Genomic DNA, 22,191 nt, shown 5'->3' with positions numbered 1-22,191 from the left:
TGTAATTACCTTAATAGATCAGAAACGTAATGTCCACAAGGGTTGACCTCATTTCCTAATTCATGGTTTATTAACAACCTTTAAGTTGAAGCCTCTTCAACATATTAATATGCATAGGCCTATAGTGTTACAACACTGAACAATAGAAAAACATGTTAAATATATTTCAAAAATTAAACAGTTGTAAACTAAATAATCTTTAAAACAGGTCTTTCACCTTTAAATAGATTTAAAAACAGCATATTATAATAACAATACAGCATCTATCTATAATAAAATATTTCCAAATTGGAACACCTATTGCTACTGAAGTGAACTGAGTCAAAGCTTGCGCTGAATCAAAGAGCTGAGTGCACAAGCAAAAGTCACCTCACTTGGAAACCTTAGTTGCTACTGCCTTCTAGCGAAGATTCTGACAAATTACACTTTTCATCCTCTCAATCAGTAATGCGGGAGACAATTTTCCGTGGCTTTTACATTTAACTCAAAACTACCGAACGTCGGAATATTCTAATACCGAACCGTTTATTTTTAATTTTTAAAAAAAAATTTTAAGTACCGAGAAAGTGCTGAAGTTTTGGTATACCGTGCAACACTACGTCAGACACATATTCCAATCCATTGCTCAGCTTAGCAGAGAATGCACATTTCAGAGCGCCACAGAGACAGATAGAATAATAACACATGAATGCACATTTCAAATAATAAATACGACATTGAGAAAAAACGGAAGAAAGACATAATATCAACTCGCGAATTGCGTGCTGCGGGCAAAGAAGCCTACCGTTTTATTTATGTAGACATTGGCAGATGAGAAAATTTTCGGTTACGCTGACCTATAAAACGCTATATCAAAAGCTAAATCAGACATGTTATACATCGTTAGAAAGCTTATAATCTCACCTACTGAATAAATGAATTGTCAATCAAGCCAAAGCAACAGGTGTGGTATTACGCACAGCTATTTTTGAAGGTAGCCTACCCAGTGATCAAAAATGCGCGTATATTTCGCCAACGGATTGTTCAAGACAATATATGACCTCTCATTCGCAAAAAGGACATCTCTACGCGTAAAACCGATGGTAAGATTGTATATTTATTAAATGTTTAGTCCCATATATTGACTTTAGAATGAAATAGTATAAGGAAAAAAACAAAATTGTCTCGTTTATTTCGTTATTCAGTGAGCAGCGTTTTCACTGCTGTATTGGCATATTTTAGGGCTAATGTCGGGTTTATCTTGTTCCTACGGAATATTGCATTACATTACATTACAGGCATTTGGCAGACGCTCTTATCCAGAGCGACTTACAACAAAGTGTATAACCATAACCAGGAATAAGTGTGCCGAAAACCCTAGAGAGAAATACCGCTCCAAGTGCAGGGAACAACCGCATAGTTCAACTTGGACCCAGTAGGTAAAACTGATTAACGCTAACACAAACAAGAACAGCAACAACGCAGTCTATGAAAACGTTCAAGCAATAGTTAAGACGAGTTAAGACTAAGTCACCTACAGAACAACCACCTAGTTACAATCCTAAACTTACAGTCAATGTAGAGATTAAATTGAGAATACGATTTCTCTCAGCACAATGACGGATTTAAAGACTAAACGAACTCACCCGATATTGTCTTCAAATGGACCGTATTATTTATTTAGACACTGGCAGACTACAGCATAAATTGCGTATTTTGTTTACATTCAATATTAGTAATTGCAGCGAGAAACTGCAGCTGTAGGTCGTTATGTTATGGTAGCAACGGAACGAAGCGGACTATATATGTATTACCGTCATTGTTCTATTATACCACAACCCTAAGCTTACAGTCGATTTAGAGATTAAATTGAGGATACGATTTACAGCATGAATTACGTCTTTTGTTTATATTCAATATTAGTAAATGCCGCGAGAAACTGCAGCTGTATGTCGTTATGTTAGCAACGGAACGAAGCGGACTATATATGTATTACCGTCATTGTTTTATTATACCAGCGTGTTTTCGCGCGTTTGTACAGAAACTGTACAACTACCAATAAAATGGTTTAGCTTTTAAAGACTTAACGAACTCACCCGATACTGTCTTCAAATGGATCCATGCCAAAGAAAAGTAATTATTCGTCCTCTCAGGTTTTACTGAAAAACTTTTGGTAGCCTATCCTAGCATGCACGCTAGGTGGCACTGTCAGACCGTGCTTTCACTGCTAAAAACTAGACCCTACGCTGTCGGATTACTTGCGTCGCCATGGTTGTCCCTTGCCGTAAAGAAGTTAACTCGATGTCGTAATCGTTTGGATTTGGAGCTCCAGCTTTTCCGCACCCCACCTAATGAAAAAATCCAAATGGTGTGCAAACCATACGGCGGACACAGGTGCTTCCAATAGGAAAGTTGTAGAGCACATTCAGATGCATCAGTCGATGAAGTTTTGTGTTGATCTGACTTATGGTGTGGGAGTTATGACCTTTTAAAGTGTGATCCTTTGTTATAGCGCCACCATCTGGTCGACATGGGTGATTTTTAGTGCCTGAGTAGTGGGGGGCCATAGGAATCCACCTACCAAATTTGGTTGGTCTACAACTTATGGCTGCTGAGCCTCAGACATTTTAGCTGAGAAAACTGCCACACCCCAACTAAAAAGTCTAAATGGCGGGCAAACAATATGGTGGACATAGGTGGGGCCAATGGCAAAGTTGTAGAGCACGTTCAGATGCATAGGTCGATGAAGTTTTGTGTTGATCTGACTTATGGTGTGGGAGTTATGGCCTTTTACGCAAAACCCTTTGTTATAGCGCCACCATCTGGCCGACGTACGTGGTTTTTAGTGCCTGAGTAGTGGGGGCCCATAGGAACCCACCTGTCAAATTTGGTTGCTCCAGGACGTATGGTTGCTGAGCCTCAGACACTTTTACCGGAGAAAAATAATAATAATAATAATAATAATAATAATTAAAGCCGCAAGCGGCGTTGGGAGGGGTCCAAGCATTGGCAGCATCGCGCCCCCTATGGAACGATTTTAAAATGGCTCTGTCCTCATGATCATATGCCTTCACCCAACATATCTACTGAATATCATGATGATCGTATTAAATATTGATGACTTATGGCCAATTTTGTGCTAAGAGACGCTGTTGGATGACTTAGTTACGTCGCCACGGATGTGCCCTGGCCGCTTCCCGTAAAGGCCTTTACTATGTCGTAACACTTAGATGGTCCGGCGTGTATGCACAGCTGCAGTGTTTCTGCGCCGCAACTAAAAAAGGCGTCACACTAGTGTTGTCACGATACCAAAATTTTGACTTTGATACCGATACCAGGTGTAGTATCACGATAATTGATACTGAAACGATACTGATTCAATACTCGGTACCTAACGACACTGAAATTACCTTAATAGATCAGAAACATAATGTCCACAAGGGATGACCTCATTTTCGAATTCACGGTTTATTAAAAACCCGGTTTATTAACAACCTTTAAGTTGAAGCCTGTTCAACATATCAATAAGCATAGGACTATAGTGTTACAGCACTAAACCATAGAAAACTATATAAAATATATTTCAAAAATTAAACAATTGTAAAGTAAATTATCTGTAAACAGGTCTTTCACTTTAAAATATATCTAAAAACAGCACATTTCAATAACAATACAGCATCTTCCTATAATAAAATATTTACAAATTAGAACAGCTATTGCTACTGAAGTGAACTGAGTCTAAGCTTGCGCTGTATCAACCACGAAAAAATCCACAAGCGCAGGTCACCTCACTTGCCAACCTTAGTTGCTACTGCCATCTAGCGAAGATTCTGACAAATCATAACTTTTCATCCTCTCAATCGGTAATGCGGGAGACACATGTCCCTGGCTTTTACATTTGACGCAAAACTACCGAACGTCGGAAAATTCTAATACGGAACCGTTTTTTTTTTTTTTTTTTTTTTTTAAGTACCGAAAAAGTGCTGAAGTGTCGGTGTACTGTGCAACAGTACGTCAGACACATATACCAATCCATTGCTCAACTTAGCAGAGAATGCACATTTCAGAGCGCCTCAGAGACAGATAGGATAATAATACATATTTCATATAGTCTAATAAATACGACATAAAAAAAACGAAACGAAAAATCAACTGGACATTCCTGCTAGCATGCGTGCTGCGCGAAGAATACCTTATTATTTATTTAGCCATTGGCAGACTACAGCATTTGCGACTTTTGTGTATATTCAATAGTAATTGCAGCGAGAAACTGCAGCTGTAGACACAAGAAAGTTTGTTATATTATGGTAACAACGGAATGAGGCGGACTATATATATAGGCTATATTTACCGTCATTGTTTTATTATACCAGCGTGTTTTCGCGCGTTTGCAGAGAAACTCAATTACTATCAATAAAAATGGTTTAGCTAATTCCCAGCGTAGCCTAATGACGGATGGAGATGGGACTAAAATAATTTTCAACCGTCCACCACATTTTAGCAACGTTCCAACACTCTCGTCATCACTGTTCCATGGGTCACAAAAACTATTACACTAACGCTTACATTGCAGTGTGAAAAATCTACATTATATAATACCACTAACCTATTTAAAGACACCCAATTTCAAAAAGAACGTATAGAACGAAAAGAACGTATATAACCGAAATATTTTGAGCAGTAATACTTACATAGCAACATGACATTTTATCTGTGTTTAGTAGCCTAGTATAGAGACAGAAAATCAATTACAAAGTCCTATCCGCTTCTGTTTTGCGTCAGAAAACGATGTCAGATAGGTCTATCAGCAAAGAAATGGCTTAGCTAAGCCCTTAAGTCCTCAGTAATAATAGTACTCTACAAGAAATTATGAAAATCGTTGACAACGTTTAGTTAGGTGAATCGTCTTTTATGCTACGCCACAATGCGCAAGTGAATGCGATAAGAAAATATTCCGTTGCGCTGAACTATAAAACGCTATTCCAAATGAAAAATCATACATGTTATACATCGTTAGAAAGCTTATACTCTCACCTACTGAATAAATGAACTGTCAATGAAGCCAAATCGTACGAAAAACGGCGACAACGCCTTAAGCAACAGGAATCACAAACGGATTGTCCACGACAATATATGACCACTCAGTCGCAAAAGGGACATCTCTACGCGTGAAACCGGTGGTAAGATTGTATAATTATTCAAAGTTTAGTCCCAGATATTGACTGTAGAATGACGTGGTAATTTTTTAAAAAAAGTTAGTCTCGCTTATTGCGTCATTCAGTTAGCAGCGTTTTCACTGCTGTATTGGCATATTTTAGGGCTAATGTCGGGTTCATCTTGTTGCTACGGAATATTGCATTACATTACAGGCATTTGGCAGACGCTCTTATCCAGAGCGATGTACAACAAAATGTATAACCATAACCAGGAACAAGTGTGTCGAAAACCCTAGAGGGCAGTAGCCTACCGTTCTAAATGCAGGGAACAACCGCATTGTTCAATTTAAACCCTGTAGGTTACACTGATTAACACTAACACAGACAAGAACAGCAACAACGCAGTCCATGCACAAATACAAGCAATAGTTAAGACGAGTTAAGTCACCTACGAAACAACTACATAGTTACAACCCTAAGCTTACTGTCAATTTAGAGATTAAATTGAGAATACGATTTCTCTCAGGATAATGACGGATTTAAAGACTAAACGAACTCACCCGATATTGTCTTCAAACGGACCGTATTATTTATCTAGACATTGGCAGACTACAGCATACATTGCGTCTTTTGTTTATATTCAATATTAGTAATTGCAGCGAGAAACTGCAGCTCTAGGTCGTTATGTGATGGTAGCAACGGAACGAAGCGGACTATATATGTATTAGGCTACCGTTATTATTTCATTATACCAGCGTGTTTTCGCGCGTTTGCACAGAAACTCAGAACCTATCAATACAATGGTTTAGCTGTTTCTCACCATAATGACAGATTTAAAGACTGAACGAACTCATCCGATATTGTCTTCAAATGGATCCATGCCAAAGAAAAGTAATGATTCATCCTCTCAAAGCTTTACCGTAGCGTATTATTTATTTAGACATTGGCAAAGTACAGCATAAATTGCGTCTTTTGTGAATATTCAATGTTTGAAATTGCAGCGAGAACTGCAGCTGTAGACATAAGATAGTCTGTTATGTTATGGTAGCAACGGAACGAAGCGGACTATGTATGTATTACCGTCATTGTTTTATTATACCAGCGTGTTTTCGCGCGTGTGCACAGAAACTCAGAACCTATCAATAAAATGGTTTAACTATTTCTCAGCATAACGACAGATTCAAAGACTAAACGAACTCACCCGATACTGTCTTCAAATGGATCCATGCCAAAGAAAAGTAATTTTTCATCCTCTCAGAAAGCTTTTACTGAAAAACTTTTGGTCGCCTATCCTAGCATGCACGCTAGGTGGCAGTGTCAGACCGTGCTTTCACTGATAAAAACTAGCGTCGCCATGGTTGTCGCTTGCCGTAAAGAAGTTTACTCGATGTCGTAATCGTTTGGATTTGGAGCTCCAGCTTTTCCGCACCCCACCTAATGAAAAAGTCCAAATGGTGTGCAAACCATATGGCGGACATAGGTTCTCCCAATAGGAAAGTTGTAGAGCACATTCAGATGCATCAGTCGATTAAGTTTTGTGTTGATCTGACTTACGGTGTGGGAGTTATGACCTTTTAAACTATGATCCTTTGTTACAGCGCCACCATCTGGCCGACATAGGTGATTTTTAGTGCCTGGGTAGTGGGGTGCCATAGGAACCCACCTACCAAATTTGGTTGGTCTACAACGTATGGTTGCTGAGCCTCAGACATTTTTGCGGAGAAAACTGCCACGCCCCAACTAAAAAGTCTAAATGGCAGGCAAACAATATGGCGGACATAGGTGGGGCCAAGGGCAAAGTTGTAGAGCACGTTCAGATGCATAGGTCGATGAAGTTTTGTGGTCATCTAACTTATGGTGTGGGCGTTATGGGCTTTTACGCGTTACCCTTTTTTATAGCGCCACCATCTGGCTGACTTATGTGCTTTTTAGTGCCTGAGTAGTGGGGGGCCATAGGAACCCACCTGCCAAATTTGGTTGCTCCAGGACTTATGGGTGCTGAGCCTCAGACACTTTTAGCGGAGAAAAATAATAAGAATAATCCTAACAGATACAATAGGGTTCCACCAGCTTCGCTGCTTGGACCCCTAATTAAAGCCGCAAGCGGCGTTGGAAGGGGTCCAAGCAGTGGCAGCATCGCGCCCCCTATGGAGCGATTTTAAAATGGCTTTATCCTCATGATCATACGCCTTCACCCAACATATCTACTGAATATCATGATGATCGTATGATATATTGATGACTTATGGCCAATTTTGAGCTAAGAGACGCTATCGGATGACTTAGTTACGTCGCCATGGATGTGTCCTGGCCGCTTCCCGTCAAGGCCTTGACTATGTCGTAACATTTAGATGGCATGTCGTAACACTTAGATGGCCGAGCGTGTATGTACAGCTGCAGCGCTTTCCTGCCGCAACTAAAAAAAGCGCCACACTAGTGTTGTCACGATACCAAAATTTTGACTTTGATACCGATACCAGGTTTAGTATCACGATACTCGATACTGATAAAATACTTGGTACCTAACGATACTGAAATTACCTTAATAGATCAGGAACGTAATGTCCACAAGGGCTGACCTCATTTTCAAATTCATGGTTTATGAACAACCTGGTTCATTAACAACCTTTAAGTTGAAGCCTCTGCAACATATGAATATGCATAGGCCTATAGTGTTACAACACTGAACAATGGAGAAATATGTTAAATATATTTCTGAAATTGAACAGTTGTAAACCAAATAATCTTTAAAACAGGTCTTTCACCTTTAAATAGATTTAAAAACAGCATATTGTAATAACAATACAGCATCTATCTATAATAAAATATTTCCAAATTGGAACACCTATTGCTACTGAAGTGAACTGAGTCAAAGCTTGCGCTGTATCAGGGAAGAGAATGCACAAGCGCAGGTCACCTCACTTGGCAACCTTAGTTGCTACTGCCATCTAGCGAAGATTCTGACAAACTACACTTGTCATCCTCTAAATCAGTAATGCTGGAGACACATTTCCCTGGCTTTTACATTTGACGCAGAACTACCGAACGTCGGAAAATTCCAATACGAAACCGTTTTTTTTTTTTTTTTTAAGTACCGAGAAAGTGCTGAAGTTTTGGTATACCGTGCAACACTACCTCAGACACATATTCCAATCCATTGCTCAGCTTAGCAGAGAATGCACATTTCAGAGCGCCACAGAGACAGATAGAATAATAACACATGAATGCACATTTCAAATAATAAATACGACATTGAGAAAAAACGGAAGAAAGACTGAATATCAACTCGCGAATTGCGTGCTGCTCGCAAAGAAGCCTACCGTTTAATTTATTTATTTAGACATTGGCAGATGAGATTAGTTTTAGTAACGCTGACCTATAAAACGCTATTCCAAAAGAAAAATCAGACATGTTATACATCGTTAGAAAGCTTATAATCTCACCTACTGAATAAATGAACTGTCAATCAAGCCAAATTGGACTAAGAAGAACGACAACGCCGTACGCAACAGGTGTGGTATTATGCACAGCTATTTTAGATAAAATCCGACATTTCACAAACGGATTATCCAAGACAATATATGGCCACTCATTCACAAAAGGGACATCTCTACGCGCAAAACCAATGGTAAGATTGTATATTTATTCAATGTGTAGTCCCAGATATTGACTGTAGAATGACGTGGTAATTTTTAAAAAAAAGTTAGTCTCGCTTATTTCGTCATTCAGTTAGCAGCGTTTTCACTGCTGTATTGGCATATTTTAGGGCTAATGTCGGGTTCATCTTGTTGCTACGGAATATTGCATTACATTACAGGCATTTGGCAGACTTATCCAGAGCGATGTACAACAAAATGTATAACCATAACCAGGAACAAGTGTGTCGAAAACCCTAGAGGGCAGTAGCCTACCGTTCTAAGTGCAGGGAACAACCCCATTGTTCAATTTAAACCCTGTAGGTTACACTGATTAACACTAACACAGACAAGAACAGCAACAACGCAGTCCATGCACAAATACAAGCAATAGTTAAGACGAGTTAAGTCACCTACGAAACAACTACATAGTTACAACCCTAAGCTTACAGTCAATTTAGAGATTAAATTGAGAATACGATTTCTCGCAGCATAATGACGGATTTAAAGACTAAACGAACTCACCCGATATTGTCTTCAAACGGACCGTATTAGTTATCTAGACATTGGCAGACTACAGCATAAATTGCGTCTTTTGTTTATATTCAATATTAGTAATTGCAGCGAGAAACTGCACCTCTAGGTCGTTATGTTATGGTAGCAACGGAACGAAGCGGACTATATATGTATTAGGCTACCGTTATTATTTCATTATACCAGCGTGTTTTCGCGCGTTTGCACAGAAACTCAGAACCCATAAATAAAATGGTTTAGCTGTTTCTCAGCATAATGACGGATTTAAAGAGTAAACGAACTCACCTGTTATTGTCTTCAAATGGATCCATGTCAAAGAAAAGTAATGATTCATCCTCGCAAAGCTTTACCGTAGCATATTATTTATGTAGACATTGGCAGAGTACAGTATAAATTGCGTCTTTTGTGAATATTCAATGTTAGAAATTGCAGCGAGAAACTGCAGCTGTAGACACAAGATAGTCTGTTATGTTATGGTAGCAACGGAACGAAGCGGACTATGTATGTATTACCGTCATTGTTTTATTATACCAGCGTGTTTTCGCGCGTTTGCACAGAAACTCAAAAACTACCAATAAAATGGTTTAGCTTTTTCTCACCAAAATGACAGATTTAAAGACTTAACGAACTCACCCGATACTGTCTTCAAATGGATCCATGCCAAAGAAAAGTAATTATTCGTCCTCTCAGAAAGGTTTTACTGAAAAACTTTGGGTAGCCTATCCTAGCATGCACGCTAGGTGGCAGTGTCAGACCGTGCTTTCACTGCTAAAATCTAGACCCTACGGTGTCGGATTACTTGCGTCGCTATGGTTGTCGCTTGCCGTAAAGAAGTTTACTCGATGTCGTAACCGTTTAGATTTGGAGCCACAGCTCTTCCGCACCCCACCTAATAGAAACGGCCAAATGGCGGGCAAACCATATGGCGGACATAGGTGGTCCCAAAAGCGAAGTTGTAGAGCACATTCAGATGCATCGGTCGATTAAGTTTTGTGTTGATCGGACTTACGGTGTGGCAGTTATGGCCTTTAAAAGTATGACCCTTTGTTATAGCGCCACCATCTGGCCGACATGGGTGATTTTTAGTGCTTGAGTAGTGGGGGGCCATAGGAACCCACCTGCCAAATGTGGTTGCTCTAGGACTTATGGTTGCTGAGCCTCAGACATTTTAGCGGAGAAAGCTGCCACGCCCCAACGATAGAGTTAAAATGGCGGGAAAACAATATGGCGGACACAGGTAGTCCCAATGGCAAAAGTATAGAGCACGTTCAGAGGCATATATCTATAAAGTTTTGTGTTGATCTAACTTATGGTGTGGGAGTTATGGTCTGTTACGCAAAACCCTTTGTTATAGCGCCACCATCTGGCCGACGTACGTGGTTTTTAGTGCCTGAGTAGTGGGGGCACATAGGAACCCACCTGCAAAATTTGGTTGCTCCAGGACTTATGGTTGCTGAGCCTCAGACACTTTTAGCGGAGAAAAATAAGAATAATAATAATAATAATAATCCTAACAGATACAATAGGGTTCCACCAGCTTCGCTGCTTGGACCCCTAATAATAATAAGAATAATCCTAACAGATACAATAGGGTTCCACCAGCTTCGCTGCTTGGACCCCTAATAATAATAATAATAATAATAAATACTATTGTTATGATTATAATAATAGTGGCACCCCCATCACTGACGTTCTGATGGAAAAATATTGTTTTTGGATACTTCTGCCTAGATCACATTTTTTTGGGAGTCTAGAAAAACATTTTCCTCAAGTTAAAATAACAATCCTGAATAATGATTAACTATGACAATAATATTAAAATGAATTAATTATTTTTGAAAATGCGGTAGTGACCTGGAACTAGGCAATTGCATTACCACCTGACCTTTTATCCAGAGCTTATCAGTGGTACTCTCATGAATACCGAAGTGTAATATCACTAAGAAGACACGCCTGTCTCTAACACATTTCCAAAATGGATTTCTTTGATGCTTTATTTATTTCTGTCTTGAAAATGCACTGAGCAAATAACTGTTTTCAGTGTTGAAGCCTCTATTTTGTTCTAGTCTGTGTGTCTGGACACAGATGAACATAACAGTGAAGCTCTGGGTTACACAGACAAAACAGAAACCTGCTTTTTGACGTTTCTGTGCCTCTGCCCTATTCAGATTTGATGAAGAGGAGGAGGAGGAAGAGCCTGTGGCTGGTGGTGGGCATGCTCTGCCTGGCCCTGCTGGTCGTGGCCCTGGGAATCTACACCACCACCCGAACAGAGAGCCTGCACGTCACTGGCTACGCCTCCGGAATCATTGTGAGGAACGTCTCATGTTCAACTTCATGCTCACATTCATCAGTAAAATACACTCATTCATCAGCTTCCGCTTACAAAATTATAATCTATAATTCTGCTGCTGCTGCAACAAGCAAATTCATTTATGGGCTTTGAAGCGAAAGCCCCCATGTTCCATTTGACCTTCTCCGCATGAATAATCGGATTGTCCTTCTTTTTGAATTATTCATTTGGAAAAAACACACAAGAAAATCTAATCTACCGTAACAATTGACATGAAATTTGGTACATACCATCTTTGTACTAGGCTAGGTATGTCACTGAATTGTAAATAAAAAGTCTATAATATAAGGTAATTAGAAAGTATATAAAAACAAAATTGCTTTTAGGCTATCTAAAAGCAATAGCTAATAGCTATTTAAAAAATCTAAGAGCTATTAAAAAAGCTATTTCAAAAAGTGGCCAAATAATTCAGTAATTTCCATACAATGCAATAAAGGCACCACCAAGTCTCATTTTACCAGCATGAAATAGCTTATATTATTAAATAACAACAATAATCTTGCACTCAATTTATTGTCATGAAAGCATTTTGTTGATAAATATGTTTCCTTTGCAGTGAATGCTTTAGCACGTATCCCTCATTCAATACTTAGCTCTGAATTCTCGTGCTGAAGAACCTTTCCTGTGGTTTACAATATTAAAGCAAAACTGTGAGCAGGATCACAAAGGAGAATTCATTCATGTGTGTGGCATCGCATGGTCATGCCTGTTGGGGCAACATTAGAGATTGGAGACTGGCAGAGACGTTTCTTAGTGTGCTCGCACCCAAAGTCGTTGTGGTCGTTGTCTTCCTGTGAGTTAGGGAAGGTTTCTTTTTTGTATGTTGTCTCAGACTCACTTTCAGTGCTGTGCATTGCTGGGGCTGGAGACCTGCAGTCTGAGCTTTGCTTTAGAGTATGAAACTGTGGCAATTTGTGATCTTGTTACATGGACATTGCTGACTTGCTGTGGAACGTTGCATTGCCTGCTTGGACCCTGGAACTGCTGCTTATAGCTCTATGGTTTTTTTTTTTTGTTATATACCTTTGTTGTTCATATACCTTGGGACGAGGATGTGTATGCTACAAGGAGGCAGGTATGGTGTTAGGAAATGCAATGCTGTTAAGCAGTTGGACACCCTTGGAGGATGGGATCATAGCTACAAGCTATGGGTGTGTTAAGAGGCAGGGCACTCTCAGTGTGTGTGAGTGGTGGCATCTCTCTGTACGTGTGCCTGTACTGTGCCTCTCCATTTTTCTGCTTTTCTTGCTGAATTGCGTTTTTTGAATAGATTGTTTATATATTCACTAGATTGTGATTGTAAATTTAACAGGAGACTGATTATATTAAAGTTTAAGCTTATTTTAAAGACCACAAGCCCCTTTGCCAGGAATGTGCATAAGAAATACAAGCACGCACACACACACACATACATGAACACAAACACGCACACACACGCGCGCACACACACACACACACACACATACAGTTTAATGATTCCTGCTGGACTTCTGCCAGGTCTTCAGGAGCCCCAGTCAAAGATGGCCCCCAAACCTAACGCAGTGCAGTCTATTGTACAACTGGAGAAATAACATGCATATCTGCAGTTATCCACAGTAGCACTGGTCAAGAAGAGCTGCACAAAACAGATATTGGAGAGGCAGATGCCAGGCAAGACAATAATATTTTATGTTAATTGAAAGAAATAATTCAATTAATAAATTGTGGTAGAGGAACTGCCAATAGAACTATGCAATTTTCATATTTATAATATTATGAATCATATAAGGTAGCATGAAATTAAATCTGCATAGCACTGATAGCACTGGCTATCACTGGCTATCACTCCAAATCTGCAAAATCTCACAACCAATTTGACTAGGTAATATAATTTTTAAAATTCTCACAGTAGATATAAGACTGCAAAATAAGAGTAGTATAAGAATAGTGAATAATATACTTGGTATCTTCCAGGACAAGTATTTAACCTTCTATCATCACAACCCCTCCAAATCCAAATATTGTCTGAAAATAAGGCATATAAGGCTTGAATTATAACTATAAATCACATGGATGCATAAATTGAGTCTTTCTTCAGTTCCAAGTAATTAATCAGGTCTTGAACTCATTGCTCTCAGTGAAACTGAATCTAAATTGAATGCATCTGTATTTGCTTTACAGACGTTGTCCCATGTCTTGAGAATCCTATATTTTCTCAGACTTTACCCTGAATTTCCTCCATAGTTGGCGTTTGGATCTTTCCTGGGTATTCTGGGACTCTGTCTTGAAGAAAACCGCAAGCAGCTGGTAAGTATATCTTCCTTATATGTCTCTTATATCTTTGAGTCCAGCCCAGGCTGTGGGCTTCAGGGCAGGTCCAGCCAATGCGGGCCTGAGCCTGTGAGGAGCTCTAAGCAGGATTTCATTTTGGGGCCTCCAAACCAACATTATGAATTATATACGCAGTGGTGGCGCAAGGATTTTTTCCCAGGACGTGCTAATGGGGAGCTAGGCCAATACTCAGAGGCGCTGATAATTAAATTTTTTTATTGTAAAATTGTAAGAAAATGCTTGAGGATGCTGTGCCAATTTGTGATTGGGGCTGTAGCCCAGGCTTGCCCCCCTCAGCACCACCACTGTATGTATATTTTAGAATAGTTAGGGGGCCCCCTGGTGGTCACGGGGCCCTAAGCAGCTCCTCATGTTGCTTATTGGGTCGAGCTGGCTCTGGGTACAGGGCCAGCTGCGCTGTCTGAAGGAGCTTGGACTGAGATTGGTATATGGGGGGCCATGGCTTGGTTTGCCTGTTTGGGTTGCAATTTCATTTAGTTATATGGCTGTGGTGTACATGATGGGCTTGATAATAACCTGCTTAACCAATGGAAATAACTGCACTTCACAAATCTTTTGATTCCAGTTAGTGGTAGATGTAATATACTTGAAGCTTGGAGACTTGAAAACTGTACATACATACTGTTTCTGTATCAACTCTGGACTTGTGAAGTCTCTCCCGTTGGGAAATAGACTGTGTGTTAAAAGCCATGAATTTCATGCTGTACAAGCTGCATGTTACTGTGCATTAAGGGTTGTGTTGTGCTGTAAGAAGTAAGCATTCAGAGCTGTAGACAACAAGCTGTGTTACAAACTGGGCACTCTTAGCTTCACACTGCAAACTCTGCATTCCCAGCTGTGAATTACCATCTGAATGTTACGAGCTGGTATCTGCTCCTGCCGACACAAACAGCAGCATGTTTTCATGTGTCTTCTGTTACCGTTTAGCCTTCATATCTGTGTCAGCATGGGGTGGAGATTCTTGGTTTAAATGTGCGTCTTTGGGATCTGCAATGCAGAAAGCAGAGAGATAAAATTACTGATAGCGTGTGATAGCCTCTTTTCTTGTAGTTGTTCGCATTCACATGGAAGATTATCTTCTTTCAGCATTTTGGATGCACATTAAGTCCTGGCCATATCTTGTGCTTTTTGTTTTTTTCCCAGTAATCAGACATTGCGCCGAATAGCTACTGCTAACAGTAGCAGCCATGAACATCAATAAGATGTTAAAACCACTTTTGGCCACTGTACGACTCTCCCACTAAAAACACTGCATTGTCCTTTTGGATGTGAATCACACTTACCAGGAGAAGGTCAGATGTAGTTATAGCTTGATCTCCTATAGCTTGCTGAGAAAATGTTACTTAAGCTGTACTGTAAATCAGCTGGGCTTTTGGGAGTAGGCTCAGTGCTGGTGTGATGGAATTTTACTGCTACAGGGCATTTCCTGTCTCCCATTATAAGTTCCAGATTCAGTTCTAATCCAACACAGATAGCCTGGTTCCATAGACCTGCTGACCAGTGGCCTCATTCCCAAGCATTTCTCTTTTGAAATCCTATTCACCTTTAGGGATGCTGCAGAAGCATTTTCCCACAGATCAAATTACAGTACAGGCATTTAGCAGATGCTCTTATCCAGAGCGACTTACACAAGTTTGCATCCATTTATGCAGCTGGACATATACTGAAGGAACACAGGTTGAGTACCTTGCTCAAGGGTACAACAACAGCAGTGTCCTACTTGGGAATTGAACCTCTGACCTTTAGGTTACAAAACCAGCTCCTTGCCCATTATACTATACTGCTGCCCCTCCATGAGCTGCTGGGGGTATCAAAGGCATCCAAGGACTGGTGATGGCATGCCAGTCTTGTCTGTGTCCTGCGTGAAAGCAAAACACAGTATGGTCACAGAACGCTTAATCACAATGAACTGTACCCTTCCAAAATGTGATCGTCTGAAGATGAGCATATTTAAGTGGAAACGTCTAGTTGTCAACATGAATAAGGACAATTAGATGAACGTACGTCATACTTAATTGTGACTCTCAAATTAAATAACTTCTTACAAGGGAAAATTAAATTTGCAGGGTCTCTGTATTCAGAACTATTTTTAGAAAACATTTGGACAGCAGGGTACACCATGTTTTTGGCAGTGACTGGTGTAAACAGAATTAGAAATATCAATCACTGAATGACTTACTGAGTGAACAGTGCCTTTATAATGTGCTTCCCCTAAAATGTTGGTAAAAGGCACCAACAGAATGGACAAATACCATTTTGGTTCTACTTTAAACTCCAGTAACAATGGTGTTGCAGTTCTTGCAATCTGATCTTGATGTGGTGGTATACTCTCAAATTTACTTTGCTTTGCATGATCTTCACACATTGAACTAATGTAAATAATTATGATGGATGATCATATTTACTATTATTTGTAGCTGTATCAGAAATAGTATCACAGTACTTTATATTGATATTTTGTTGACTTCAATTTTATTTTTACTGTTTTCTGTTTCAGCTGGAGTGCTATTTAGTCTACATATTAGTGGCCACTGAATTAAATGATTTCCAAGATGAAAATTTTCTCTCATTATCTCATTCCTCAATGACGTGTGTTCAGTGTCAACTCAACAAATTATGAAGGGGATTATATTTGATTAAGATAGCATATTATCCGAATAATACAGTGATTCTGAAGAAAGGATAAAGCTGGAGCAATAGATGTGCTGTACATTGTGTTGCTGGGGACTCATATGCCTCCACTTTCTTCTTTGGGGTTTCACTCGAGGTTTTTTTCAAAATATATGACTCCTGCTTTTTTCCAGCTGGTCGCTGCCATAGTCTTCCTCAGCTTCGGCATACTGACCTCTTTCTTCTGTGTGGTGGTGGATGGAGTTTTCATCCTCCTCAGCATTGTGAGTATCTCCAGAAGTGAACACTCTTTACTTAATAATATAGCCATGAAGAGGATATAGTTCTTTCTTTCATATGGTTCTTGGAAAGATCTCAGTCGTAAAGCATTTACTATGTCTCATTTCTATGATAATGATCAGTATTCATGTGTGTGCGTGCATGAGAATGCACCATGCATGTCCGCCCTGTGTTTTTGTGCCTGCTCTCCCTTACGTACATGTGGAATGAAGCAAGCGCTTCTCACTGTCAGGGGTGAGTTTTGTGTGTCTTCACTTGTGGGCGGGGTCTGGAAGCTGCTGACTGTTGATTTGACGGAATCCAGTAGCAGCTCCTGGAGAGTGCAGAAGAGATATTGCAGTACCATTTGGGCCTTTGGGACTGCTGCTCAGACACTAGACGCAAACAGCAAAGTCAAGCCTTCCACTACAACAGTAGTTTCACCAATAAATATGAACATCAACACACTTCCAAAGTGAAATTCACTTGAGGAACTTAAAATCGATCATTTATTTTAATGGAGTGATCAATGGTGTCAAGGTCAGGGCAGAAAAAAATGAAATTATAATCCAAGCTTAACTATTGGTTAAGGTTATCCGTACTCTGTCTCTGGTGAAGACCACTGCCTCAGTATTGCTCTAGTAGCGTGACAAATCCAGCCTCCATATGTGACCTCCTTTCTTTCCCAAATCCTCTCTGAGTCCTCCTCTCAGGCATGGGAGCCAGGTGCTCAGCCTGACCTTGTGTAAGAAAGGGACTAGGGCAGTGTCTCTCTGTCTTTACCATCCTGTCTCATCCCCTTCTTCCTCTCTCTTCTCCCCCCTAAGGACACGAGACCCCTCAGAGCTGGGAGATGCCAGTTTTACTCCAGTGGAAAGGGCTACATCTATGAGAACTACTACGCCTCAGTAAGCAGAACCAGGCCTGGGTCCATTACTGCTGTAGCTTGTGACATATCACTTTGAGAGAACAAAGGATCATTTATATCAATCATCCATATTTATATATTACGAAAGTTGAAATGGATAAAATATGTTTTTTGTCCAGTTAAATGTGTTTGTGTAAACGTTACAACGCAGGATTGATTTTTTTAAGGAAACTTTTAAAAATTTTATTCTTGCCAATTGTCAGATCGGGCTGCAGTGCACACTTGTAGATGTGGGTTATGTCACTCAGGGCTTCCTGTGTTGGGATTGGCTGTGAGCTGTGTTGTGACTCTGGGCTTCCTGTGCTGGGACTGGCGGTGTGCTGTGTTGTCACTGAGGGCTCCCTGTGCTGGGATTGGCTGTGAGCTGTGTTGTCACTCTGGGCTTCCTGTGCTGGGATTGGCTGTGAGCTGTGTTGTCACTCAGGGCTTCCTGTGCTGGGATTGGCTGTGAGCTGTGTTGGTGCTCCGCTTGCAGGTGCCATGTCAGGGCCTGGTGGAGTCGTGTAGCATGAAGGTGAGGAGTGGGACCTGCTACTGCTGTGACCTGTATGACTGTGCCAAGTGAGTCAACACCTATGAGCCCTGCTGGCTGTGAGCCTACTATGACCAAACATACACACATACAAACATACATACATGCATATATACATATATACATACATACATACATACATGCATATATACATACATACATGCATACGTACATGCGCCCGTACGCTCATACCTTTTTTCCTGGTTGACACCAGCAGTGTGAAGCATGTGAAGAATATACATGAGGATGCCTGAGCACACACAAATTCACACGGCATTCTGTGACTGAAGGCTGTGACTGCACATGACCATTATGAATCAGGGATCAGGGCAATTGTCTGGAGCTAGTTCACCGAACAGCGATCAGTTTGATGACCTGCAGAATACTGTTGATATGATGATGAAGTGATGTCAGGCTGTTTTTCTCTGCCCCAGCGGAGGATACCTGAACAGCCATTTTGAGTTTGTGGGGGTGCGGAGCTGCCAGGAGGTGCTGTCCCTGTACGTGCTGATCTGGGTCCTCACGCTGCTCAATCTGGCAGCCTTCATCCTGGGCATCCTCAGCACAGCTGTGCTGGGCAGCATCAAAGACATGGTGAGAGGGCCCCATTGCATGATGGGCCATCGGTCAGCTGCCCAGCAGCAGACCTGTTCCCACTCTGTGAGCTGATTACCACTACTAACCAGCTTCAAGGGCAAGAAGTAGAACATGCACTGTTCAGGAATATACAATTGTCTGTTCTATTAAACATTACAAATGTACTGAAATACCTTGTGAGTTAAAGAGAATATCTCACTTCAATAGTTACATATGCTTGGGAGCAGTTTATTTGTTAAAGGAGTTCAGTCGAACATTTCCATAGTCTGTATTGACTGCTCATTATCTCAGAGGGGGAGTGGGGCATGTGTTGGCTTCAGTTGAAAATGTAGAAAAACAGCGCAATAAGATTGAGATGAATGTAAAGCCCTTAAATTCTTCCCTGAATTATTTTCCCCTTGTATCCATCAAGTTGTGCATTTGCATAGTGCTTTGCAAGAAAATGGTGTTGATACGATTTGTATGGTTTTTTTAAAAACTAAACTAGCCTATATAGAGCTGTCAGTTGGCTTGTCCTGATAAAACACTAGTTTTCAGCAGAGGTTATTTGAAACTCATTGAAGCTAACTGCAACATTACGTCTGTTGTAGATGTGCTTTGGGTTAATGTAGGTGAAATTACCACACATTTGTGTTGTGCCTTCAGGAGAGAATGTGCTATAAGTTCTCCTTAACAGGATGTGCATCCTTTTGAATGGATGATCTGTAGTCAGTTGACCTTCATCGTTGATTAAATAAATAAATCAAATTAGTGTTTGGGTTTAGTTTGAGACTGTTCATCCTGCTTTGCCCTGAAGCATCTTGTCTCCTTCCACCATCGCAAGCCTTTCCCCACAATCAAAACTTCACTATTTAAATTAGCTCCGCTCTTCCCAGCCTTTCTGAACAGTGTCTGTCTCTCTGCTCCGTCTGTGTGATGTCACCGTCAGTGCATTTTCTCTCTGCTCCGTCTGTGGGCCGTCCTGTGCGTTCGATGGCAGTGCATTTTCTCTCTGCGCTGCGAGTCTCTGTCCTTTGTCCTCTCTGCGGGTCTGAAAGCGGCGTCTGTCTGTGCCCCTGCGAGTGTGACAGCAGTGTCTGTGTCTGCAGAAGAGCCATACGGTCAGTCCAGACGGGAGCAGCCAGCTCTCCATCCTGCGCCACAGAGACAGCGTGGTGCTCTCCCCCACCGCCCCGCTGGTGACAGACGCCGCCGGACACTCGCTCTACCCGGTCAGTCCCTTTCACGTCTCGTCCATAACACTGACATTCATAATAAAGAGAAAACATTTTTTTTTATTGGTGTGTATCATGGAGGGCAATATGACACGAAAAGAGGAGGGATTATACATTCTCGACTGGCAGTGACTTAAAATGAACAAATGGGTATTTAAACTCCACCAGGATGTGAAGAGATTGCCATTGAATATAGCAAGGTATTATATGTACACTTTGCGCAGGCAAAACGTATCAGAAAGTGTTTCCATGGCAATCAGTCTGACCACACTAATTATGTGCACCACTTCCACCACTTCTCTGATACCTGCCTGTGCTAGACAAATATTATTGTGCTGGGTTGTGTTATTCTTGGAGCAGGGCATTCAATATTCTCCTGGCTCTTCATCAAATACAACACATCGCAAATATATCGGGGATAAAAAAAAAAAAAACAACGATAAATATGAGGTTCGCACATTTCTTGGTCTGTTTCCAATGATACCGAGAGGAAGATTAGATGTGTAGTTATTTGGAAAATAAAAAGCAAACAACCAAATGCTTCTGTAAATGTATAACGCTTACCAAGATACAGAGAGAGGCATTTGTTTCAGGTTTGGCCATGTGTGGAGTTGGGCAGCATTTCTGAAGGCTCTCTCTGTCAACCAGAATAGCTCTCCTGCTCAGCAACAGCACCCACTAACCCTGCTATCAGAAGTTTTGGTGCTAATGAAAACCTGGTGCTGTTCTGGGTCCGTTTCGTCTCCCCAGATCTCATCAGATCTGCTTTCTGTTATAAGGCAGCTGTGTGCTTACAGCCCTGGCACACAGCTCCTGAGGTGTGAAGGAATACCAGCCCCAGCATGCATCTGAACACAGGCTTTATCCACACAAGCTAAAAAAAAAAACATTACAAGACAGCACATACCCTGAAACCTTTACAATCTTTTTCTTTTCTCGGTGATGGCTAAGTTCTTCGGGAAGTTTGATGCCACAGAGCATTTGTTTTGTTGTTATGGAGAGAACTTGTTCCTGGGGAGGTGATGTGGTAGGATACTATGTGCTGTTGGCTGCAGTTGCCAAAGAGGAATTCCTGGAAATGTGCTGCTGAACAGCCTCCAGCTGACTGTACCGTTTCCTTTGTGTTCCAGAGTACTTCACTGTATTTCACACCTGCAGCAGGGATGGAAACCCCCCAGGGTGGACCGTCGGACACCCGCCGGTTGGACCCCCACCCCCCTCCCTTTGCCCCGCTGTACAGCCTGCTGCCCTATAAAAAGCAGGGCTTCTCTGTCTGAGGAGTACACAGCCTTTTCCCTGCCAGGGTGCAATTAATACCTCTCAAAACTGTCCATCAAGCAGATTATGGGCAGAGAAAGAGAAGACCTCCCACCCACTCTGGGAAAATCCAGTCTCAATGTAAGAACAACACACATCGTTTAAGTCTGAGACCACGCTAGAGTTTAAATAAACCGTGACCCACACATTAATGACCATAACAATAACAATCTGAGCTTCCCAACTGATTATTATCTGTCCAGAGCACTGAGCCAGTACCAAACCAGCTTGGGTATCAGTACCGGCCTCACAGTTTGAGACCCACTGACAGGCTGGCTCATTCTGTTCACCCTGGGCTGCAGTTTTCTGTGGAAAATGTGGGAAGAGGCAACTTCATAAGCCTTGTGACAGGTGGAGCTACCACACGCTCTCATGAACCAGTCCTACAATGAGTTAAAATCAATGTGTTACTTAAACACATGATAGCTCCACCCACTTTATAGCTTCACTCTTCCACATCTGGTTCACACATCCAAAGTATTTGGTTTGAGTGAAATCACAGATATCATGTAAATGTCTGTACATGCTGCGCAAACATTTTTTTTGTGTATTGATGCTTTTGTCATTAATTTTTATATGGCTTTCTAACACATGACAGTAAGAATGCTGTTTCATTCTTCAAATGGAGAAAACATCATTTAAGCACTGTGAATGTCTTTTTATACCAAAGATGGAACTACTTGCCAGTAAACTATAAATATAGTGGACCTTGTGAATGACTAAAAA

The 22,191-nt window shown here is 41.0% G+C and overlaps 1 protein-coding gene across 1 annotated transcript in view; it reads left to right on the top strand.

Moving 5' to 3' along the window:
- The window catches only part of LOC118210004 (transmembrane protein 255B), a 32,508-nt gene extending 10,331 nt beyond the window's left edge, over positions 1-22,177 (top strand). Inside the window, exons 4-11 of the mRNA XM_035385796.1 lie at positions 11,473-11,615; positions 13,881-13,943; positions 16,793-16,882; positions 17,705-17,785; positions 18,281-18,366; positions 18,772-18,931; positions 20,023-20,145; positions 21,279-22,177. Of these exons, the coding sequence (XP_035241687.1) occupies positions 11,473-11,615; positions 13,881-13,943; positions 16,793-16,882; positions 17,705-17,785; positions 18,281-18,366; positions 18,772-18,931; positions 20,023-20,145; positions 21,279-21,425 (893 nt within the window). The 3' untranslated portion in view covers positions 21,426-22,177. The remainder of the gene's footprint in view (positions 1-11,472; positions 11,616-13,880; positions 13,944-16,792; positions 16,883-17,704; positions 17,786-18,280; positions 18,367-18,771; positions 18,932-20,022; positions 20,146-21,278) is intronic.
- Positions 22,178-22,191: the final 14 nt, after the last annotated feature.

The sequence above is a fragment of the Anguilla anguilla genome, chromosome 12 (assembly GCF_013347855.1).
Source record: "Anguilla anguilla isolate fAngAng1 chromosome 12, fAngAng1.pri, whole genome shotgun sequence".
NCBI lineage: Eukaryota > Metazoa > Chordata > Actinopteri > Anguilliformes > Anguillidae > Anguilla > Anguilla anguilla.
Note: the sequence above shows the minus strand (reverse complement) of the source record. Positions and strands in the feature narration are given on the sequence as shown.